This window comes from Rhinolophus ferrumequinum, chromosome 14, assembly GCF_004115265.2.
Source record: "Rhinolophus ferrumequinum isolate MPI-CBG mRhiFer1 chromosome 14, mRhiFer1_v1.p, whole genome shotgun sequence".
Taxonomy (NCBI): Eukaryota; Metazoa; Chordata; class Mammalia; order Chiroptera; family Rhinolophidae; genus Rhinolophus; species Rhinolophus ferrumequinum.
The window spans coordinates 18,165,030-18,190,471 of NC_046297.1; the positions used below are offsets into that span (position 1 = coordinate 18,165,030).

At 43.3% G+C, this 25,442-nt stretch overlaps 1 protein-coding gene across 1 annotated transcript in view; it reads right to left on the reverse strand.

The window, feature by feature from the left end:
- Positions 1-280: 280 nt before the first annotated feature.
- Positions 281-25,442, reverse strand: part of CHD7 (chromodomain helicase DNA binding protein 7) — a 186,507-nt gene continuing 161,345 nt past the window's right edge. Inside the window, exons 21-38 of the mRNA XM_033125788.1 lie at positions 25,215-25,420; positions 22,331-22,530; positions 22,001-22,160; positions 17,839-17,928; positions 17,284-17,387; positions 15,824-15,953; positions 15,360-15,432; positions 15,143-15,200; positions 14,225-14,453; positions 13,244-13,452; positions 12,451-13,119; positions 11,432-11,592; positions 9,110-9,337; positions 8,434-8,877; positions 5,103-5,324; positions 3,912-4,052; positions 3,445-3,549; positions 281-2,187 (exon numbers count right to left, since the gene is read on the reverse strand). Of these exons, the coding sequence (XP_032981679.1) occupies positions 1,270-2,187; positions 3,445-3,549; positions 3,912-4,052; positions 5,103-5,324; positions 8,434-8,877; positions 9,110-9,337; positions 11,432-11,592; positions 12,451-13,119; positions 13,244-13,452; positions 14,225-14,453; positions 15,143-15,200; positions 15,360-15,432; positions 15,824-15,953; positions 17,284-17,387; positions 17,839-17,928; positions 22,001-22,160; positions 22,331-22,530; positions 25,215-25,420 (4,347 nt within the window). The 3' untranslated portion in view covers positions 281-1,269. The remainder of the gene's footprint in view (positions 2,188-3,444; positions 3,550-3,911; positions 4,053-5,102; positions 5,325-8,433; positions 8,878-9,109; positions 9,338-11,431; positions 11,593-12,450; positions 13,120-13,243; positions 13,453-14,224; positions 14,454-15,142; positions 15,201-15,359; positions 15,433-15,823; positions 15,954-17,283; positions 17,388-17,838; positions 17,929-22,000; positions 22,161-22,330; positions 22,531-25,214; positions 25,421-25,442) is intronic.

A 25,442-nucleotide genomic window follows, 5' to 3' on the forward strand; every position in this document is an offset into this window, starting at 1 on the left:
TTTGTAAGTATTCTCAGTCTCAGATGCCCTTGTGAGGGAGTAATAGGAGGTTTTTGTGTGTGGTTCTGCTGAGATATCTGGTGTGGAATTATGTGAAGGTAATTTAAGGTTTTCTTCCCGTCCAGTCTGAAGACAATCAGCTTAGCCCATTACTAACAGCTAATCTAGTAGAAGAGGACAGAGCAAGAGACTGTACAAAGGCCAGAGTGCCGTATTTGCATCTATTGCGAATACAAAAAATAGAGTGAACACCAGTTCCCCTACACACTACATCCTATAATTACATTTCTGCATATCATGGGTCACTTTTATTAAAAGCATCATTACTACAGTTGGCAGCAATTTACATTTTATCTTACATGATAGCAGTTTTCAAAGAAAAAAATAAAAGGACATCACAACAAAGAAAAACAATACATTTACAAAGTCATGTCTGTAAACTTCAAGGCTAGTTTAGAGCTGAGGTAATGCTGTTTTAGCTTTGTGGCTAAAGTAACAAAGTCCTTTAATTTAAAAAAGGTACCTGATTCTCTATTCTCTCACTCTTTATTTATTCATCTATTTATTTTGTTTATACCAGTGCATTACAAGACCACGAGACAATGGAACTGTCGTTCTTCTGGCAAGAACCCTCCCAGTAGGTTAATTTCCAAAGGGACCCTTCACATTCAACAGCTGCCTTATTATTGCTGCGCCTCATGACAGAGACGTTCACACTAACGTGGAGATTGTCAGAGTGTATGGATGTGTGTGTATGCGCATGTGTGGGAACCCCCATACAGTCAGAAAGGGAAACAAATGAGCAAGTATGATATGTATGGTAAATTTCATCTTGACCTTCACAGCAAAAAAATTAAAATTAAAAAATTAAATATATAACTTCATACTTCCTTTGAGCAGCACGTCCTTCCATTAGTGCCCCTCAGTTACAAATTGCTCTTTATTATAATACCAATGGTACCAAAAGAAAAAGAAAGAAAAAAAAAAAGCAGAGCATTATGTAAATTTCCTTAAAAAGACATGATCACCTCTCAAATTTCATCTCTCCTAGGGATAATAAATAATGCACTGCACAATACTTAATGACCAAGATACCTTTTAACACACCTGTATAACATGACTTGGACTTTTTTTCTTTTTTTTTTTGTTTTGCTACACTATGTTACAGAACAGCTTATAAAACTAGGTATGAACATTAACTGTGAGTGTAAACAGTAGGACTACCACTTGTCAAAAGTTTTAAAACACTTTAACTGGAACTGGTACTGGTTATTCATCATTTTCATTGTTTTCTATTTCATCCCCCCCATCGAGCGAGTCCAGCTCTTCACCCTGTGCTATTTCGTCTTCTAAGATGGAGGACTCCGCAGTCTTATCCAGGTTCTCCTCGGCATCGCTGCCTTCTAGGTTCTCTTCTTCCTGAAAGGTGGCCCCCTCGGCCTTGTCAGGGACCTTTTCTTCGCTGGAGCCCACGGCGTTCTGAAGTCCTGCTAACGCGGGGAACCCAGGCAGTGTCAATCCTCCCAGTCCTGGAGGTAGAAACATGGACGGGTAGAAGAGGCCTGGAGCCATGGTGGACAAGAGAAACGGGTTGAAGGCCAGCGGGTTGGAGGGCAATGCGGCCGGAGCAGTAGCAGCACCAACAGATCCATTTGCAGAGTCAGTAGCCGAGACAGCATCTGTGCTTTTCTCAGAGTCTTTGTTCTCTTCTTCGTTCTCATTTCCTTTCTCTTCTACTTTTGAAGTGCCGTCTTCCGGTTCTCCTTGACTAGAAGCAGTAGTGGTGTTTCCAGTAGCAGCGGATAGAGGGTTATTCAACAACCCGCCCAGTCCAAACATGTTGGGCAGGCCCGCCATGCCCGGCAGCATCAGGGGCAGCACGGCAGCAGGATTCTTCGCATCGCCTCCGGCAGCGGCAGCTGTTGCCAGTCCTGGAGGGAAGCCCATGAGACCTGCCAGCTGGAGAGACTGGAGATTCTGGAGATTCTGAAGGCTCGTAAGGTCCATTCCAGCAAACAGGCTGTTCACCAACAGAGGGTTGATTCCTGAAGTGGAGGCCACAGCGGCAGCAGCTGCAGCTGCTCTGGCAATTTCACTTTTGGGCCTTCTTCCTCTTCTGCTCGCTCCTTCTCCCCTCACCACAGGTCCAGTGAGAAGACGGTCGAACATCGACTCGGGAACAAAACCCTGAAGGAAATGGAGAGGCAAACAGTGGCTGTAAAAGTTGCTGAAGAAAACTTGATTTCAGTGTGGGCCTTTATGATCTGAAAATTGACATTCTGAATGGAAATACATAAGCAATTATTTCCACTCTAAGAGCACAATGGTAAGACTTATGAGAGCAAAAATTCTGTATTTTAGCATTCCATTAGCTCACTGAATTATGCTGAGTTGCAGAAAAATTGTTAAAGGCTGCTCTATCAGTGAGGTAAATGTCAAGTTATCTGCATCCATAACTAACTCGAGAAATAACACATCAGAAGGAAGCTGAAAGTATAGAAAACTTAATTAAAATTACATTTTAGTACCTACTCAAGGGAAAGAAAAACATTCATACTAAAACCTGTACACAAATGTTTACAGCAGTTATACTCATAATTGCCCAAATCTGGAAACGGCGCAGACATCCTTCCGTGGGTGATGGCTAACCATATATGGGGGCACATCCATGCAATGGGGGACTGCTCAGCAACAAAAAGGAACAAACTTTTGACACATGCAACCACCTGGATGAATCTCAATATGATAAGTGAAACCAAAGTTCCATACTTTATGCTTCTGTTTAAGTGACATCCTCAGAAAGACAGAACTCTAGAGATGGAGAACAGATCACCAGTTGTCAGGGGCTCGGCGTGGTGGGGAGAGAATAATAGGGAATTTTGGGGGAACAAGGAACTGTCTGATTATGGTGGTAGTTCACAAAACTATACCTGTGTTAAGACTAATAGAACTGTACACAAAAAGAAAAATAAGGAGTTTTACTATATACTTCAAACAAACAAAGGAATCAAGACATTATTAACAAATTAATTTAAAAAAGAAAGTAATAGTGAAAAGAAATTGAGGCAGAATTATTGTATTTTTTATTTTAATATCAGAAATCACAGTTAATGCTAATAATGTTAACCACCATAAATTCTGTTCCACGATGGACTGTGAGGTTTACCTGGGCCACTTCTCCCTGCAGTGAGTCAGTCCACCTCTAGACTGTGAATGTGTATTTCTACACAATCGTTTTAAATCAGACCTGTCTAATCCACTTTGGATTGATGATATTGACACAAGACACGATGATGTATTCATGATGTTTGAAAATGATGTATTATGTCAATTCTTTTAAGGTAACAGAATTGAATAATTAATGGCACAGAAAATAAAGTAAAATTCAGGAGAACAGTTTTGTTTAGATACCTTTCGTGATGAACATGCAGAGTTTGTACTTACAGACTGCTTAACTATATCAGTCCAGTCTGGAGCAACTGCAAATTCAGGATTTTCTTCCAGCCACCTGGGTAGATCCTTCATTGGAGGTGCCATGGCTCCACCCATCTGGAGAGAGGTTATTAGGAAAACGCTTTAAAAACACATTAAGTTCTGTCCTATCCCCTCTTCCATCCATATATATATATATATATATATATATATATATATATATATGTGTATATATATGTATATATATATATATATACACACACACACACACACACATACATATATATATATATATACACATATATACATATATATATACATACATACACATATACACACATACATACACATATCATATACACAGATCCTGGAAAAAAAATGTGATTTTTTTTTTTTTTTTTAAATAAAAGATGTCAGGATAAAACACTTCTTTCTGGGATAAGAACTCAGACAGGCCAACTTCCCTTTCCAACGTTTACCTTCTTTCCATTTCGTTTATTGACAACAGGCACCCTTTCTTCTCCTGTCAAAGTGTTTATATCCAATTTATTAGGGTTTCGACATCTATGTCGTTTTTGTTTCGGTTTCTGAAATGAGGAAAACAGCACATCTGCATTCTTCTGCAAAAAAAAAATATGTATATGTATTTAGTAAAATTGCATTTAGTACTTATTCCTTCCTGTATAAATGACAAACAGTGAAGTCATTTTCAATTACTATGGAAATTTCAACAATTTTAACTACCAAAAACCATACTTTTCTTTCAAAGGAAAAAGTCCTATTTTTCCCCCCTGTACATTAAGGAACTAAACAAACATGTAAACTGAAGAGTCTGCTTTTCCTTTTGTCTGTCAATAATTCCACCTAAAGTCTTTTCTTCAAATACTTAACCAAGTCATGGTAATTTTAAAGGAAACTTTCTCTTAGTACCTTCGCTAATTACTACTCTTGACTTGAATGAATACAGAGGTGATATCGCATCTACGACAGAAGAGAACCAACCAAGGGATCAAAGGACTTTGCAGGAGGGGTATGCTAAGTGTCAGGAACTCAACTCAGGCTGAACTCAACATAATAAAATGTAAAATCCTACATTTAAGTTTTCAAAAATCAATCATATAAGTATGGAAGTAAAAGAGTTGCAATGCTAGCTAGTAAACAGTTTACGGACAAATGATCCGGAGACATTGTCTAATATTTAATTTAAGGCATACGTGTCAGTTAGTTGCTTTAAAAATAAGCTAAGAAAGTCCTAGGCTGCATTAGCTGATCAAATCTCTGCAAGTAACAGCTTCATAGTACACTGCGCTGGTCAGACCTGGGCTGGACACCAATTAAAGTGCATTCATGAGTGTTATCCCAATAATGAGACCACCTGGAAACCACGCCAGGCAAAAAATATGAATACTGGAGAAACCGCATCTGTGTGGTGAGAGATGGAAAAAGTAAGGAAATGCTTAACAGGAGTCTTCAAATCCCTACGAGGCTGCTCTTCCCGTAGGACAGACCTAACGCTAGCTTCTCGAATGTAGACTATACAATGACCAAAACTGGGAAACATTCTAGACGAGGAGACATTCAAGCAAACGCAGAGGATCTCTACGTTGTATGGGAGACGACATGCACTGTCCTTGCAGGACGACTCCTCTCACTAAGCTCGCCATACTTACTGGTACATAACTTGGCATATCAACAGTGTAAGCAGGGTGCAGCTTCAGCCATTCGACTAAGTCCTTATTTTTAGGAGCGTCATCCCCCACCAGCCTCGTCCCATCTTCGAGATTTATAACAGGGATCCGTGTGTCGGGGTCCAGCTGTCCAGGAGAAGGAATGTTTCTTGTTGGTGGGGTCTCTATATCTTCTTCAAAAGCTTTGGTCACCTCAGCATCCTCCTGAAGAAAGTTGACAATGGTCTGAATTCTCACATGGAGAGAGAGATTCTGGTAACGTCCTATCTAAGAAAATGCTACTCTAGCATAATGGATCTTTGATCAAAAAGGGAAAAAAGCTACTTGAAATAATGTCAGTTGTGGAACAGCTATCCAATTAGAAGACGAAACTTTAATATCATTCTTCACACTGCAGAATTAGTAATTATGTAGAGAATTCACCGTCATCCACACTCCATGTCTGAAAGCTTAAGCAAGCCACTAGGAATACAACACGGGCAGCGCAGTCTGAGCCTGATGTGCACGAGAGGTAGCCTCTTAATCTCTCTTGGGGATCCATAGATAAACATCATTAAAATTTTTTAAATAAAGAACTATGCCGAAGGCCAGTTTATACGCAGCTTTTTGGCACTCTGTGAACAGTACAATTTTGTTGGTAGTCCAACATTTTGTGTTAGGTATGTATGGTAACACTGAAAAGATTGAAGTTTAGATTTTACCATCATCCAGCCACTGGTCCTCAAACTGTTTTTTCAACTTCCAGACATTGTATGTCAGCCCATTTCTCCATTCCTACTGCTCCAACTCTGGTTCAGGCTGGCATCACTTCCTGCCCATATTACTGCAATATTCCTAAATGGTCTCCCTGATCCCATTCTACTCTTCTTACGGCTATAATGGAGTCAGTTTTCCAGAATGTATTCCCTCCACTTCAAAACATTATGTCACATCACTCTATTAAACTATTTTGATGACTGAATCCCTACCACCTTCATTATAAAATCCAAGTTCTTTAGCATCGCAATTAAAACCCTCCCTGATTTGCATCCCACTTTGTCTCCAAGCTCATCTCTGCTAAACCTGCCTCCTCACAAATTCCCCAGCCAATAATCTGTTCACCAAACATGACAGGCTCTCCCAGAGGGCCTCAGGGCCTTTTCACATGCTCTGCCCGCCCCCTCTTTTCAAATGACCAAGTCTTATACAATCTTTAAAACTTAACTGAAATATAACCAGCTCAAGGGAAAGTTGCTCGTCTGTTTCTTGCCATGTCCCCCTTCCCCCCATTCCTATTCTTCCTTTGGGACTCACAACTATGATACATTATTATCTTACACACTGAATTCTCTCGCACAAGCACCTGTCGGGTCTTTATTTTTCGCCTCCCAGTGCCTGGCACGGGGCAGGGCCAGCTCTCACAATGCAGCTGCATGCATGGTGGCTGCACCCTTACTTTTCATGGTAGCACCGAATAACCTCCAGGTCGAGTGCTGACATAGTAAGATTTTAGAATTTGTCTTGTTCTGTACAAGTAACATTGCCATCCTTTACACCTCTTCACCACTCAGTTTATTCACAGATCAGTCAGTGTTTTCCCTGTATTTCATGTCTATGCTATAACCCTCCACAACACCAAATGAAGAATCCCCAAATTCCAACATTTGACAGCTAAAAAAAAAAGATATATATATATATATATATATATACATATATACATACATATATATATATTCTCTAACATCTATTACGAGTTTTGAGCTGGGTTGCTAAATGTGACTTTAGAAAAAGAAAAATATCAATAAGTTCTTAGGGCTGGCTTAAAATATGTGAAATGAATAAAGTCAGTCTTTAGTTCAATAAAGGTGTATAATTACAATAGGAAAATAGCAGCGTTGCAATGACTATTAATTCCTGAGGTTTGGTCCGTAAACAAGTATGTGCCGTGATTAAAATATTAAACTCAATAGTAAATGAAAAGAAGTATGAACTGCAGAAACTCAACTTGATCTTTACAAAGAGGATTTTTGGTGAACACAATCCATCCAGGTGTTAACAGAGTGGTTTCAAGCAGGAAGGCTAATCACTAGAGATGCAACGGTGGGGAGCACACACCTGGAAATGGCGTTTGCACCCAAGGAACAAGCCAGTCACAGCTGATCCATTACAAAGTATTGTATTTTCACAGGTTTCTAAAGGCAATCATGCACTCAACAAAAACGACCATTATTGTGACTAGTGCGTTAAGTAATGAATTTTTGAAAATTAATTGTAATCACCTGGATGCTTCTGTTTTAATCAGACCCCACCAGGGGTAAATTTCAGTGAACGCTATTGTGTCATTTCTAGACTTGAACTCAACCAACCACCTCTTCCCCTACTCTTTTAAGTTATTAAGCTTTCTCTATGTTCAAGAAATAGAAAATGGGCATTATCTGTCCAGGCATGGAATGAGTAAAAACACGTAAAACAAACAACCATCTACCTTCTGTTTTAAATTTCAGCATTTCCCAAACTGTCCCACGCCCATCGTGTCACTGGAGCGCTGGATCTTCATGCAGACAGGGAGCTCCAGAGCCGCTGTGCTGATTCGAGTTTCGAATCAACAGGTGTTAAGATATCTAGTGCTAATTAGCCCTTTAAAAGGGGGCCGCATGTAATTGGGTTCTTGGCGATAAAACCCTCGTCATTAGTTAGGTGGCAGGCACATTTCTAGGTGGCGTGGTGGGTGCAGATTAGGGAAGAGAATATTTATTACACTGCACTTGTTTCCTCTGAATTGAAAAAAAATGTCAAAATCCCTGGGCACACACATTTCATTCAAACCTAAGCTAGTCCAGATCAGACGAGATTTTTAAAATATCTAGTTATGGAGGTAGGAGAATTTGCAGTCACTAACTCTGTATCTGAATGTAAATCTTAGTTCTGAAACTAAACATTTATACTAATCTAATAAACACCAGACTCAAAACATATCAGTAATTTTTAACAGCAGAAGCTTTTTTCACCTCAAGAATTCAGAAATAAGAATTACAGGCTCAGAAGCACATGTTTCTGTTTTGGGCTAGTCTTCCGAGAGTAATCAATATATCGGAATCTTGGGAAGACTAAATCCTCCAGCTCCATTTGGTTCAGGCTGAGTGATCTGTATCAATGCTCAACATAATCTGCCAGCTCAGAACCATGAGTCCGTTTAGTGTAATTGTTTCTTTAGCGGCGGAAGCCAGCTTGAATGCCACATCACTGCAAGGAACAGAGAGCGGCAGCATCCACAACACAGCGACCCTGGCTGCCAACATGGGCACACACCATGGAGATGAGCTCCTGAACTTACTGCGCTCAAAGACGTCCGTTTGTGGCTCATGAATAGCAGGTCAAGGCCCTCCACGTTTTTCCTCCTTCCCCGCCTCCTCTTCACGGGAGGTTCTCCATCCACTAGGGAGCCATTAAGTGGGTGCCGTGTGGGTGTGCGCGACAGGCCTGCCTGGAGCAGCTCCACTTGAGTCTTAAAGGCATCAGACACTGGTGTCGAGACAGCAGGCAAGATAAACTTTGAAGTAAGAGATGAAAAATTTGAGGTAGAGCTTGTTGCCTCTCTCGAGGCCTTTGATAAATCTACAACTTTTTCCTGTCCGTTTTCTGAGACCACCTGAGACTCCCTAAGCTGGGCGACCATCTCCATGAGGTTTCTCCGCTTGGCAGCTCTTTCAGCCTCGATTTCAATTTTCCTCCTCCTCCTCCTCCGCTGGCGAGGGACGGAGAGGTTAAGGGCATCTTCCTATTGAAAAAGTCCAACAAAACAATGAGCCCAAACGGTATGTGCCATACGGGCTGCCTTTCAGAAAGAAAGAACCAGAAGCTTAAGAAATGAAACATTCATGACTTTTGAACAGAGCCGAGGATAAACAGCAGCCGTATTTCTCAGAAGGACCAGTGAAATGCAAGCGTCCAAACTGCGTAAAGATTTAGAGAGCTGAACTTTACACTGCAAAACAAAGGCTCTTGCCTACCTTTGACAGCTGAGGAGAAGTGGTGAGGTCCTCACTCCCACTGATGCTCGCTTGGCCAACCATGGAGAGTTCGGCAAAGCTCCTCTTGTGCAGGGGACTGTCCATGGTGGGTGGCGTGTAACCAGGGATGAGGCCCTGAAAATCGAACATCTGGCGCCTATTTACTGGCCATTTGCCTTTCAGCACCGCTTCACAGATGTTGTCTAATCGGTTTATCATTACTCGATCCTGGAGGGAGAAGAAAAGTCACATGAAATTGTAATAAAGACTTGGGTAAAAATTACTAGGTAAGTATTTCCACTAAGATATGAAAGAGCATAAAAGGTTTAAAAGTCAATTGGTGGGCAAAAAGTAAAGAAAACTAGTGAACAAGTAAATAAACAAAATCCACCCAAACGGCCTTGCTATGGTGGGAGGTCCTAAGGTGACCCCAATGCAGTAAACCGAGTATTCTTCACTTGTGAACAGTGAATCACATAAATTAGGAAACATTACGTTACCACTACCTCTAAAATGCCCCTGTATTTTAAAAGTAGCTGTTAGTCACGCTAAAGAATTGTCGGTGACTGTCGGCAGGTAACCAGGGAGCCCTGCACTTAGCTTCTCGACGCTCTGGTGCTTCAGATCCACAGGCAGGATCAGTCTGTCCCAGGAAGTGGGGCTTCATTAGCGTCATTATTAATAAAGTTCAGCATTACGAAATGGGCACCTACCTAGGAACACCTAATGAATGGCAATTTGCATTCCCTACCTATTATCACTTCAAATTTCACTGAAGCGTGTACATTAAAAATGTCTAATTACAGCTCTTAGACCCAGTTTCCATAGATTAAAAGTGCCTGCTACTTACTGTAGACCTTCTGACTGACCTGGGGAACTCCCTTCTATTCTCAATAGGGAATTAGCCTAACAGGGGAAGTGAGAGGGTGCAGAGAGAAAAAGATGTCTTTGATAGTACATTCTTCGGTTAAAAATTTCACATTGTTTCTTACGCAACTACCACTATAGAAGGCCAGCTTGGGGATGACTCGACTAAAGCTGTTTTTGCGTTGTTTGTTTTAAACCAGATAGCCCTGCTATGGTGATTAGGATGATTATTTCCACACCCAGAAAAACAGACCTGAGTTACACAGGGACTTATAAAATTATGCTCGTTAGCCAAAAAAGGAATTTCCACTTCGCTTTTGGTTACAGTTAACTACATTTGGAATTATCACATAATGTATTGAACCAAATGGGTTAACCACCCACCCCTCTCCCAAGTGAAGAAGATTAGGTTTCCAAATATATGGAAGTTGTCTTAAATCTCAAAGTTCTACTTTAGATTAAAAATGAAATCAAAACACAGTTTTAAAAGTCCACACATTTTCCCCGGTGCATTGTTGGTGGGGTTGTAAATGGTGTAATGGCTGTAGAAAACAGTATGGAGATACTACCAAAAATTAAAACTAGAACTACCATATGACCTACAATCCCAGTTCTGGGTATATGTCCGAAAGAATCGAAAGCAGGCTCTCATAGAGATATTAGTACACTCATGTTCTTAGTAGCACGATAATAAGCCAAGAGATATAAGGAACTCAAATGTCCCAACGACAGATGAATGGATAAAGAAAATGTGGTATATACATGCAATGGAGTATTATTTAGCCCTAAAAAGGAAGGAAACAGTTACATGCTATCACCTGGATTAACTTTGAGAACATTATACCATGTGAAATAAGCCAGTCACAAAGGACAAATATTGTATGATTCCACTTACATGATGTATCTCAAGTGGTCAAATTCACAGAAACAAAAGGTAGAACAGGCATTGTCAGGATTATGGGGAGGGTCAAAAAGGAGATGCTTAATGGGTATAAAGTTTCAGTCATGCAAGATAAAGTTCTGGAGATCGGTTTTACAAGATGAATATACTGAAGACTACTCATCTATACACTTAAAATTGGTTAAGATCATAAATTTCATGTTATGTGTCTCTTACCCCAATAAAAAAAATTTTTTTTTAAAGTCCACACATTGTATTTTGTCAAAGGGTGAGTCTGTTGAAACAATAATCCATAGACTATAGTGGATACCATGATTACTAACCTAAAAAAAAAAAAAAAACACCTCACCTTGCCTATCCTATTACAAAAGTATTCTACAGATTTTTTTTCTTTTGGGCTTTTCCTGATTATTTTTTAAAACATGAGAAAAATCAACAGTCTTCACACACTGTATCAAAGTTAATCTTAAAATTATTTGAAAAATCAAGCTAATATGATTCCTTCCACCACACTCTTATGGTCAACAAAACCAAACACCTTAAAACCCACCAACCTTAGGCCAAAACGAGAAGGCAAAGGTTCTTTCATGAAGGAGCTGAGCTACCGAAGGGTCTCCATCCTCCATGTAGAATCCATCTCGGGTTTCGTCCCTAGCAGTGCTCATAGAAGCATTGCTTTCTTCATCAAAATTCTTCCCTCTGGAGACAGCTCCTGCTGAGAAATGAGTTAATATGCGTTACTCACAACCAGAATATCACTGAAAAAGAAGTTTAGAAAGGGCAGGATGAAAAATCTGAGTATCAATCCACTCTGTTTTATTCAGTAGCTATAACGGTATTTGGCATTTTACACATCTTGTCGTTTAAAGCCTGTAACAGCCCTTTCATGTACACGGTTATTTCCATTTTATAGATGAAGAAGCAGAGGCTTAGTGAGGGTATCTCACTAGTCATCTGACCACGGGCAAGTAAATCTCAGAGGAGGCTGAATGACTGCCAAGTCTCTCACTCAAGAGCCTACGTCCCTCCACACAGGAAAAAGGGCTAACGTATCAGCTAAGTTCAAAGTTCCGTTCCAGCAGAACAGTACAATATGCCTTATTTTTATTTGTGCCAGGTACAGCAGCCTGTGACTTAGAAAGAAAACTGGTTATTTTCGGATTCTACTTCTTTACTTGTGAATTAAAACTAAATAAATGAAGCATTATATTTAAAAATAATTATCAATATCTACTCAGTGAATGATTCTTCTCTCACATTTAATTGTCCAAATTAAAATCATTTGGAATTTTAAATACTGATACTATAAAGTTAACCCCTATCCTTAATCCAGAAGTGCTGTGTCCATAAAACTCTTCTGAGACTCTAACTTGCTTGAAGTATCATGTTTCCATGCCATATCAAAGCAGAACATACATCTAAGCATAACCTGAAATTATTCCTTCACAGAAGAAAATGGACACTAATTACCCTTAAAAAACAAAAAAGAGGCCTTGTCATGTGACATGAAAACTTGGCATGTTTCAACTGCTGCTGTGGAATGAGGAGAGAGGCCGGAGTGGCCAGGCATTACCTTCAGGTTGGGAAGATTCTTCTGATTTATCATCATCCTCCAGCTTTTCTTCTTCGTCCTCTTCCGAACCTTTTTCTGAAATAGACTTGGGCCCTGTATCGGCACTGACCTCCATACCTTTCAGTTCATTTTTTACGGAGCTGGGCTCGGCCTCACTCTCCTGCTTACTGCCCTTTTCCCCAGAGTCGGTTTCTTCTTCCTCTTCTTTCACCTCTGGTTTCTCTTGGGCAGCTGCGTTTTCAGACTCCTCCACTTTCCCTTCAGTTTGCCCCATCACCTTTTCATCCTGAATGTGGCTGGATGAGATGACTGCAGGAGTCTGGCCAAATCCAACGGCCAGTGGGTTCAAAGATGATATATTACCTGCCCCTCTGTTCTGGGCGAAGTTTTTGTGTGCGTCCAAGAAGGACAGCTCGGGGTCATTGAGGATGTGATAGTCTGTCCGACTGACCCCATGTTTAGCTGCACCCACCAGCAAGTCTCGGTCATGCCTTCCACATTCCCACCACTCTGGCAAGTCCAAGCTCGGCTGGCAGAGCTTCAGCCTCTCTCCCAGTTGAGGGTGATGAAGGACCTGCTCACGGATTTTCCGGAGAAGTTCGATGCGGTAGAGAGTTCTAGAGGCACGCTCTTCTGTGATTGGCTCAATCATGGAGAGGTCAGGTGGTTCTGAAAACAAGAAAACAATCACACTTGCTTGGGAAAATCCAAAGCAGGCTTTACATTGTTCATTCTCTTATTTTTCACTTCATTGGTCTATTACTATAGAACTTTTGTTACTAAAAGGACCTACCATCATCTGGCTTAGTGGGCATTCGACACACTCGCCTACACATGGCCACAAAACAACTGAAGTATTTCTCCAAACTCTCATCAGACTTTTTGTCCAATCTGGCAAAGGCTCGGAATTGGTTCCAATCAAACTGCTGTTTCATGGGGTCAAAAATCACCCCGAAAGTGGATACTACACGGTAAAAATCCGCCTCTTCTCTTCTAGTCCACCTATTAGAAAGAAGACATTAGCTTGACCTGTACTTGAATAAAAAGGCTTCACGTTTATTATTTCTTTTTTTGTTTTTTTAAGATTTTATCGGGGAAGGGGAACAGGACTTTATTGGGGAACAGTGTGTACTTCCGGGACTTTTCCAAGTCAAGTTGTTGTCCTTTCAATCTTAGTTGTGGAGGGTGCAGCTCAGCTCCAGGTCCAGTTGCCATTGCTAGTTGCAGGGGGCGCAGCCCACCATCCCTTGCAGGAGTCAAACCAGCAGCCTTGTGGTTGAGAGGACGCGCTCCAACCAACTGAGCCATCCGGGAGCTCAGCAGCGGCTCAGCTCAAGGTGCCGTGTTCCTTTTCAGTTGCAGGGAGCGGAGCCCACCATCCCTTGTGGGAGTCGAGGAGTCGAACCAGCAACCTTGTGGTTGAGAGCCAGCACTCCAACCAACTGAGCCATCTGGCCACCCGGGAGCTGAGCGGCAGCTCACTGACTTCATTCTAGTTGCAGAGGGCTCAGCTCGCTGGCCCATGTGGGAATCGAACCAGCAGCCCCGTTGCCCAGAGCTCGCGTTCTAACCAACTGAGCCACCCGTCTGCCCCCCAAGTTTATTATTTCTTTTCCTCTTGGGCCCTAAACTTAATGCCTGCTACTTATTTTGGGGCTGGGGAGACACATTGGTGGTCATTATCTTGGATGTGGTTCCTGCTTCTCGCAGGCTTAAAAGAGCTGAGAGGACAGAAACAGGCCAGGAATTGAGTAAAACCCTGAAACAAACTCACTTTTGCCGCTTCTCAGATATTATAGCTTCCCTTTCCGCCTCTAGCGCTCTCACTTCCTCCCGAGGCCGCCGTCTCCGCCGGTCAGTCTTCATTAGAGCCTCTTGCCTCATTTGTTGCCTTTTATAGCTGCGCTGATAGGCAGTAATGAGCCGGCGCAGACGGGTGGTCAGGGTTGAGGTGTTAGGCCAGTAAAGTTGGCCTAACTCAGCATTACTCTCACTGTGCTTGCCTGAGGAAGTGGAAAATATATTTTTGAAATGCGTAGCTGCAAACCTGCAATATACAGGATTTTCCATCAAAACAAGATGACTCATTAACACACACATGCCAGTGTGGGAAAGGGCATCACAGGCTCTCATTTTGAAAACATAAATAAGGAATAATATTAGGATGGAACTTATAAACCATTCCTTTCTTAACTCCTTAGGGGGAAAAATAAGTTCATCTATCCATCTTACAAAAAGAAGTATATTTTACGCCATGCACCACATTACAAGAGTCCTCTCCTGTACTGTAATAATCTTGAGCATGAAACAAAAAAAAAATCACGTAATTGTTAGCTAATGACATTACGTTAAGCAAAAGGTCAGTAGTCTCTATAAACTGGCAATATTTCAGATACTTGGCAAATGCCCAACTCCCAAGAGATACATTTCTAAAGATGCTTAACAGTTTTCACTAACTGGTATAAAACAAATACATAAATTATCTTAACACAAAAAAGTTACTTTATCAAAGAATTCAATGTAATGAAAAACCAACAATAAACAAGAATTAAAATCATTCACAAGGGATGAATCTGTGTAGTGACATAACACTTTGAGATCCACTGTCACAAAGTCGCAGAGGTCCCTGACACATGATGATGCCTGCACAGCACACACGGGCTCTGCTCCACGAGCTCCTGCGGAGCCGTACCTGTGGCACGTATTTCCATGGATTCTTCCTTATCTTCTGGGGGAGAATTTGCAAATTCCTTGGAATCAAAGCAAGAAACAGAATTATTTTAATTTTGGGTTTCATTTTGCTTTATCTTTGAAAGAAAAGGCCATTATCTATAAAGTTTAACAAGTCTTATATAGGCATATAATATTTTACTGGTGCTGTATCAAAGTCAATATACTCTCGTTCTTACATCTATTTCATCCTTGAATGGTGTTCTGGTTGGCTTATATTCTGGGTCTTCATCTTCTCTATCAAATTCTCCCCTATATAAAAATATTTTAAAATGTTTAAATCATACTGATAAGCAAGAGACTGAGGGGGACCTGGGGAAGAGTAACAATCTGGGTTCGACATCAAAAGCCACGCTGTCAGTATTTAAAAGTACAGGGAAGGGAGATATGGGAGGATTGGGTGGGTGGGGGAGGGGAGGCTGGGGGGGAGGGCTGTCATTTAAAAAAGACAAACAAGTTTCAGGTTATCTAGATAACATTTCATGTTTACATAATCATTATGATATAGAAAGCCTATACTTGTAAATGTCAGGAAGTTCCAATCAGCCGCAGTACAGCACATAGTGCAGTGTAAGAACTGAACCCTGCCAATAGATGCGATACTGCCTTAAAGTTTATTAAAATTTTAAAATGTCCTTCTTACCCGTCACCACCATCTGCTAGCATGTCTGTCCCTCTCTGCTCGGCAGCTATGGCCTTGGCATCAGGCATCCCGACTCGTTCCAGGAAGCACAGTGCGGGGTCAGCTCGCATGGAATTGTACTTCTCGTAACCTGTGCCAAGCCCAGCAGCCACAGAGGACAACACAGACACAATGAAAGGCCTGTCGCTGACAAAATCACAGCATTGCCACAACACACAAACTTCGTTTCTCAATCAAGAGGATCACCTATGTTGTATTTAAAAAGAACCCCGATGTGGCAGAACGTTCTATGGAACGCTCAGTTCCAGGGCAGATTTTGGGGGCCAGTTCACATTTCAGGGATGTTATCGAAACGATCACAAATACTGAGAGAAAAACAGGTTCAGAATAACTGCAAGGTGCCCAGGAAGATTTCTGACCCTGTTTTCCCCAAGACCTCATTTTGCCTGACATTTCAAAGGCTCCGTGAGGCTCCTGCATGACCTCGGCAGCGCTGCCCGACTCCCCCATGCTCCCAGCGTCAGTCCTGCAGGAAGCTGCACCGCTGGCTGAAAAATCCCTGTCTCCATAAGGCCAGCGCACCTGTCTTATTAGGTTTAGGATGATGCATGTCAGTAAGATGACACTGTTCCCTCCATGGTTTTCAAACTGCAATTTGCTTTTTGACTGCCCAAGTTGACTAGATGGAAAATGGCAGATCCCAACAGTGCACTGCGGGAAAATGATTTTTAGGCTGAGCTCACAAAACGCGGCTGCAGTACATAGGCAGAACAGCACAATTCAATTAGGATGTGTACTACAACACACCGCTCCTAACTGCTGTAGAGCCGCAAGCCAAACTGTAATCATGAAAGGTTTTATAAGCCATCATTCTCCCCTTTAGTCAGGCTGGGCTGCTGAGAGTACCTCTGCGACCTCCAGAGAATTCGGATTATAATCAGGAATCGCTCACTGTATATATCATGCCAGTTCTGCATCCCTAGCCTTTCAAAGTTAACAAGGCTGCATCCCACTCAGGGGAGCCGAGAGTTCTCAGTACTGACATTTGTGAAATATTGCTTGGAACAAAGCCCAGGAGGCACTTGTACAGATTAATAGCAGAGGTTAAGCCCACCGTCCACTCTGACACGGGCTGGCAGAGCCAGCAAGGGGAGCCGTGCTGGAAGCAAAGTTTAGGGAGAGCTACAGGACAATTTGGCTATTATTAAAACAAATATGGTTTTGGTTTTATTTACAGCCAAGAAAGAAATGTTTTCTTCTCAAATACTCAACAAACATTCAAAAACAGCATCTGATATTTACAGTTCATATTAGATTTTTAGTGCAGGAAAATGGTAGACGCCAAGAGTCCTTTGGAACTATCCTCATTAATATTATGACTTTGGAAAAGAGTATGCAAAGAGCTCTAAACAAAGACAAAGCCACACGGTCAGGCGTAGTCCGACAGAAACGTCACTTACCGTGTTTGAACACTCCAATTAGCAGGGACTTATCTGCTTCCTTATCCCACCAATCTGCAGGGACCTCCGCGTGGAAAGGTTCAGGTATCCACACATCAGCTTCACTACAAAGGCAACCGTTTGCGTCACAGTTTTTAAAGTGCCAGTATTAGTGAACACGGTAATGCGCTCACACCCCCCTTCCCACAGTGAGCACCTGAGCATCGTGGAGACGGATGAGCAAAGGTTAAAAGAGCGGGCAGAGGGCAGTCGCTTTCCACCAGGACCAGAAACGAGCTTTATCACCCAGTGGCCCATTTTAAAGATCATCTCAGAACACCAGCAATGTAGTTCACACCTCTTTATACATACATATGTACGTACACACACACACAGACACACAGGCTTTTCCCGATTCTCATCATATTCCAAGTTCACAGGACAAACATTGTATTTAATGCAAAAAAAGGAGATGTACTACTAAGTTTATGAAGGTTTTGAAATACAATCCGTAATATTTTGCAACTAGCTGGATTATCACAGGGAGGCAGAGAACCCCCGTGCGCGTGCACTAACCTTGAGTCAGCACCCTCTAAGATCTTATCTGCCTGGTCTCCTATAACTTCTTGTCTTAGGTAGTACAGCATGCGGACACGCAGCAGGACCCTGGAGAGGAAGACAGAGGGGGGAAAAAGTTCTTAACTTCAGGACTGTTTGCCAACAGTGGCTTTTGGCAGCTGCTGCTGTTCATCCATCATCCTGCCAAGGCTGATTAGCCATGCTGTATGGTAGGCTTGAAGCGTGACAGATGGTGGCACATAATCACCTCTGTGTGGTGCTTTCTGCTGGCTTCCAACAGGCCTGCCTGGCAACCGCTCACACTGCACAGAGAGGGACCAAGCTCAGCCCAGCCCAGGCGCACTTCAGTTAGTCCTACCTAGTGCAGCTTGTGAAGTTCAGACACGTACCCTACCACTGCCTCTGAAGTATTGAAGCAAGTTTGTAAACAACTGAGCAGATGGCTTTCAGTCACTGTTCTGCTTCATTATCTCATAAAATTTCCTCAGCTGCTGCCTTAATACCATTTTTGGAAGCACATCAGAAGTTGTAGGAATAAACGCGATATAAAATCTGGTTTTACTACCTTACAATAAACCCTCAATATGGAATGTCAGGTTTTTCAGATTATACAACTTTGCTTCCAAGAAAGGAAGATGGCAGTGCGGGTGGGGTATGGGTGGGTCCCCACCCTTCTCCCTTAAGGAATATTAAACCTTCTTTATTCCTTTAGTTTATATTACCTGGAAGCCTCAGTTGTAGCTTCAAGAATAATAATAAAACATTACAAAGGAGATTAAAATATGTCCAAGTCATTGAAGTTCTTAGTCATTTTCAAGGAATCAGTGTTTAAAAACCCTTGGAATTCTAGGAACCAGATTTTCAATCTTGCTTGGATTTCCTCAATGGCTTAAAACATGGTTTTTTCAATAAAGCCCACCTGTCACATCCCAAAGGCCTATGTCTGCTGTGAGTCGAGCATCTCCTGCTGGACAGCCCTGCTGTGTTACCTCCTTGGCCGTGACTGAATGATAATACCAAGTGCCATTTCCCTGAGTAGCCCCAGCACACATTTTCTAACCAATGTATCACATTTACTATACTAGCTCATTTCATCTTCACAATGACCCTATGATGAAGTGGGATAAGTTACAATTTCCATTTGACAAACATGAAAATAGAGGCTAACAGAAGGTAAGTGGCATAGCCAAGGTCAGAGTCACCTTGACCATGGACCACTCAGAATTAGGCCTTCTGACTCCATCACTTTATACTCTCTCTCAGGACATGGCAACTATCCTTCAAAATATCAAATGACAACTAGGAGCAGCTTCACCGAAACAGACTACTGATCACACGTGAACAAGTACCTCACAACACACCTTCCTCCCCACCAGGAGCCTTCTCCTGGCCAGTGTGGGCTCTAGACAGACAAACTGTGAAGCTGTAAATATCTGAATATGTTCCAAAGTAAGCAATCATCCTGGATACCTTTTTTTTTTTTAAGATTTCTTTCTCTTGACAAGATTAAAACTTGGCCATGTCGCACTGAACCAGCAAAAGAACAACGGACGGTATGGGCCTCCGCAGCTGGCACACTGTATCTTCTCTGGTTAGAAAACTTACAGGCCAGTTCTGAGAACTTACAGAAGATACTCAGAAAGCGTAGCTCCAAAGAGACACCCGCCACCCTGGGCCAGGTTCTCTTTTCTTCACCACAGCTTGGTACAGTGGCAGTGATCCTAATGGCAGTGAAAACTTTTTTGTCAAAGTTTTCTACTTTGGGAGGAATTATAGTTACATGGAGACTTTTATAAACTAACTGTGAATGTCACCTTGTCACCTTTTTTCTAGAGGAAAAAATGCAAACCAATGCAACTGGCAAGCTCAGTGCCCCCGTGGCAGACACGGTAGGTGCTGACGGGTAATGAGGTACACAGGAGGGAGCCTCTGAGCTGAAGGAGTTTGCACCTGTTAAGCAGACAGGACAGGACAGGTCCCCGGATCCCATTCATTTCATCATCGGCTGCCCCACTAGTGCAGTTTTCTGGACCAGCACCTAGTCTAGGACCACACGTGGCATTAAACTGTCCTGTCCACTTCATGTCCTTTAACCCGAGACAGTTCCTCTGTTTTTGTCTTAGTCTCTTGAAACTTTTGAAGAGAACTAACTGGCCAGCTATTTTCTAGGAGGTCCTCAGTCTGGGTCTCACGTTCTCTCTGACCAGTCATAACACTTTCTCACTTTAGATCCTGAGGCGTCTCAGGGAGTGATCTCCTAGGAAGGACAACGGGACTACTTGCTTGACCCAGACAGGAGATGGAAAGCATTGCCAGTGTTCTTCTGAGACCAAGGGGAAAGATGTGAAGAACGCTAGTTACATCTCACATACTAATTAGGGAGGGTACCCTCTGGGAGTTCATTACTGCCATCAGAATAGGAAATTCAAAACCACCACCATTGCACGGGGATCTGGGAACCAGGGCTCCCACACTCAACCACTCCACATACGGTTTGTCTGAATCCAGACCTCAGAAGGCTACTGACCCAAAGTTCCCATAAACCACAAGGAAACATTAGTTTTCCAACAGCTATAAGTGGGGCGGGATTTTAGAGATCGCTAGTAAGTGTTAGCAGTAATGAGACAGTTTCTGAGGCACCAGAATGGTCTGAGGTAATGGTTTTGGAGGTTTAAAAAGGAAAATATTTGTCAAAATCTAAAGACAGCAATCAAAGGCAGACCCGGAAAACACCTTCGTATTTACAGAGGGGTGACCATTCGTCAGTGCAACCTGGTGGGTAGCAGGTGTGCCCTGGGAATTATGCAACGTGAGCGCTGAGACGTCCTGAGGAGGAGGCAGGCGGGCAGGGAAGCACAAGGGCAGTGCCCTCGGCTGGCCTGGGCCTCCACCCCCGCCTGCCCCTGAACCAGCTGAGGGAACCTGAAGGTCCCGAGTCTCAGTTCCCTGTCAGGTATGTGCGGATAAAAGAGCACTCCGCGTCTCCGACAACTCAAACCACCACAGCAAGTGCTTGGCACCCTGCAGGAAGTGCTCAGACACTTGCTGCCACTGGAAAAAAGGGAGATACGTATGTATTTATTTATATCCCGCCTTATCCAGCTGAAATCGTGTTGTAGAAATCTATTTGACTAGCGGAAAGTGAGTCCTGAAGAGGTTCAGGAACTTGCCCAAGGTCGCTGGTCAGTAGCAGTGTGGCCTGTCCTAATGACAGTGAATAATGAACGCTCAGAGCAGGCAAGAATCAACACATGCAGATGTCAGTTTAAGATGTAGACTCCAAGCAATAAAATACATTTACATTCAATACTCTTCAATTATGTATAATCAAGTTCTGGAAATAAAGGTAAGGAATATGATTTTAAGCTCAGAGGTAAAATGAGGACCCAGCAATTGAGGTATTATTAAGCAAAAAATAACATGTCAATTCCCTGGCCCCTCTACTGAAAGCAGCCGGCTGAAGGCAGGATCACATAAAGAAAACTGACTGTAATTCCCTAACACATGCTGGTTAAGGCTGTTATCCACACTGTCACAGCAGCACTGTTCACAGCAGCCAAAAGGTGCCTATCTTCCCCAGTATCTCCTGACAGATGAATGGATAAACAAAACGTGGTTATCCATACAAGGGGGTATTACTCAGCCATAAAAAGGAATGAAATTCTGGTACAAACTACAACGTGGATCAACCTTGAGGACATTATGCTAAGCGAAATAAGCCAGACACAGAAAGACAAATCCCAGAATTAGCAAATTCAGAGACAAAGGAGAATGCTGGTGGCCAGGGGCGTGGGGACGAGATGGAGAGGAAAGCAAGTTACTCTTTCATGTACAGAGTTTATACTGGGGTCAACGGAAAGGTTTTGGGTATGGATAGTGAGGAATGCAGTTAATGTCAATGAATTGTACGTTTACTAGTGGTTAAAGTGGCAAGATTTTAAAAAACGTGTTGTGTATCTTTATCACAATTTTAAAAATCAGTCATCTAAATGTATGCGGTCATGTGACTTGGCAAGTTTTAAGGAAAACAGTAAGGCTGTGCAAATATAGTAACTGCAACTTAATATCTACTCGTGTGTGTACACACACACACACACACACACACACACACACACTTTAAAGACCAAGCAAGCCTCCACAGGCACCCTCGGAAACCTACTTGTTGCAGTGGTGCTTCAGGTGCTTCTTGTAGCTGTCCTCCTGGAACAGAGCGTCCGGGTTGCAGCCAGCCAGCCAATCGGCATCCTGCACCACTGGATGTGAGCTCTGGGCTTTCACCTTCTTTCCCTTCCTGCCCCTCGGCACTGGGGCTGACAACCCTAAAATCATCATCATAATAATGACAACAGAAGCATTTTACAATCCCAACTATAGTGTCAGAGTCAGATATTTCAACATGTAAGACAGGGAAATATGGGGCCCAGGTTGCGTCCCAACGGTACCAGCTGGCAGCGGAGATGCTGTGGCACCAAGAGCACGAAGCACCTACCAGAATGATTGACCAAGGCGCGCGTCTGGCCGTCAGCCGTGGGTGTGATCAGATCCCAGATGAAGCTTTTGATGTTCTCATCCCCCTTGTAATGGTTGAGACAGTACACGAGGATGGTTCTGCAGATGGTTTCTACATCTTGCTCAGTGAGCTGACGTTTGTAGCGTCCGTGAGAAAGAATGTCCGTCCACCGTCCCCAACTGCAAAGCAAAAATTCAGCATGCAGGCAGTATTTTTCAGTTTAGATCTGCGGCTTTACTCTCACAGTCAGGCAGCAGTGTTAGGAAAACTTGGGTCAAAAGTAGTCATACTTTACATCTGGTGATAGGAAAACCATCCAAGGCCCAAGAGTTAAAAACACCCGTTACATACAGAGTGGGACTGCCACTGAAATAACACCTACAGGACTGACACTGGCTTCCTAGTGACACTCAGGCAGTGGCAGCAACTTTTAGGCCATGAAAGCAAGCCAGGACCTGCACAGGTTACACACTGCTTCACTCTGACGTGGTCTGTACGCCACAAAGCTGACCAGTCATGTGAGATGCACTGGGCACTGGGGCAGGTGTGAGCGTCTGTCCCAAGTCAGGACGCAGCGCTGAGGAGGACGGATGCACCAACCCGCCTCAGAGGGATGCCAGGAGAATTAATGAAAGACTGTGAACAGGTTCGAGTCTCCTTTCCAAACAGGGAGTGCTAACTCCAAGAGCACGCACAGGAAAAATGTTCAGCCGACGCTCAAGTTATGTAACATGGGTGGGATAAAGGACTGTGGATAGAACCAAACAGAGAGCACACTGCTGAACCCGAACCAGCTGTCTAGGGGTATAATCCCGGGTTAAACACGTTGTCCTCTTTTACCTGGGAGCTGTGGAGCGAGAGCACACAGCAGACAGGCGGGTGCTGTGTGAGCTGTGTCTTCCCAGGTTACAGCTGCCTGAGCCCCCCAGGCGGTACTTAGGGCAGGAACAGCCTCCTCCACGCTTGAGAGCTGTGCAGGCCAGAGCCTTGGCTGGGAGAAGCACAGAGCACACCAGCAGGCCCTGCCTTTCGCCCTGGCCTGGTCCTCTCTGGCTTCTAGGAACTCTCTGTTCTTCAAACCGCAAGGCTGGCCCTCACCTCTGGGCCACTGGACACACTGCCCTGTCTGCCAGAAACTCTCCTCTCCTCCCTGCCCAATGCCCAACACTCCCTCGTACCCTGGCTAATTCATCATGTCCATTAAGTCACACACTATACACTCACCGTCTGGAGTTCCTTCATTTATTCCCGAGTCCCAAAACGGGAGAGAATACCTGAGCTGTGTCTTAAAGGAGAGGAGACATGTTTCTACACTGTATTTGCACAGAGCATCCCTGCCAAGGTGTCACTGCTGTCACTTCTACTTGTTCCCCTGCCGGCCTTGAGGTGGGGCTGCGCCTGTCCACTCACAGCCGTGTCTGTGCCTGAGAGCATCCTAGCACAAGGCCTAACACACAGCAGGTGTTCAATGCACAGCGATGCCTAAGGGCGGAGGGAAAGGCTCTACTAAAAGACAGTCTGCCCTAAGCCGACTTCGTAGCTTCAGGAGTTATTCATTTGTCCCATGTTTAGTTACAAGCAAAATTCTCAACTTTGGTCATTAGTCTGGAACCTGGAAGCAGGTGCAAGTAGCAAATGGATTTGGTGGGGAGAGTGTCTCTGCAATGTGAGGACAGATAGGAAAGGATGTCTGGCTTGCACAGCTCTCTCGTAGAGGGGACACAGCTACCGAAACACAGGAGTGTTCAGTTGAACTTCGTCTATTCCACAAACCACCACTGATTCAGCACTCACTGTGTGTCTGCTAGCACTCTACTCTGCCTTGAGGACACAAAGAAAGAGCCCTCGTCTTCAAGTAGCTGCTAGCTGGGTCTCTAGCAGGGGAAGCCAACTACTCAACGTCACACAAGAATATGCAGAGTGAGGGAAAGTGCATCACGAGATGATGGAGACTGTCTGGTGTAGGGCGCCACAGGACGTCAGCCAGCACTGGCTGCCAAGGACAGGAGGCTGGGCAGATGAAGGCTGTGTGCTGGGGGTGCGGTCGGCCCTGGACAGAGGGAAGGGCTTGAGGAAAGACAGAGATGAGCCAGATCATGGCACACTGAAGGAGATGAAGTGGCTGTCCTAAGAGAAGCTGGGACTGCCCGTGGAAAGAGCCAACAAGAGAGACAAAGGCCAGGAAAGTGCCCTGTATGCTATGCTAACAGAATGTTTGTGTGTATTCTGAAACTAATGAGGGTCCATTGGAAAATACAATGAAAGCCAGGATATCATCAGATCTACAGATAACATTTGTTTTGGTGGCACATTTTTATTTTAATAGAATTTGCCTACAATATGCTGAAGAACTCTGATTTATAGTTTCAGGTATTTCCTGAGTACCTTGCCATTCAAAGCAGTGTGTGGGGTGCCAGAGATTCAGAAATGACACATTCAGAGCTGAAATGACTATTATCTGTTTATATTCCAGATGAGCTGGAAGAGCTTCACAAGATTCCCTTTAACAAACTTTTATAACAGGAAAATATTAAAAGATTACTACAGTCATAAATTTCATGAGAAGGTAAAGTAGAAAAATTGTGTTATCCTGACACTTTGCTCGTAGCTAGTAATAATCAACAAGTAAATTTGGATCTGACAAATTCCTTAAGGGACAAACTCACACCCCTTCAATCCATGAGGATCGGAACCATTTTGAGCACTTTAACCAAAAATCCCGGGCTCCATCAGAGCTACTGCTCAGTGCACTTGACTATGCTATGGGGGCTCAGAAATCCAAACACAGATATTGTTTTTCTATGCCAATCGGGACTCTAACTATTTAAAATAAAGTTCCGTTTTTCACACGAGCCCAACTTACCCATAGACAAGCAGATTCTTCTCAACCCGGAAGCACTCACTCCTTGCGTAGCCCTGGGACCTGTCCTGGGGCCGCCGGGGCTTCGGGCAAGGCTTCTCTTCAGCATCGCTTTCCAAGTCCGAAAACTCCATCAGCTCGTCTTCTTTCACCGCACTGTACAGCCTGGTTTGCTTCCTCACGCGTGGAGTGTCAATAACCAGATTGTTCTAAAAAAGACAGCACAGACAT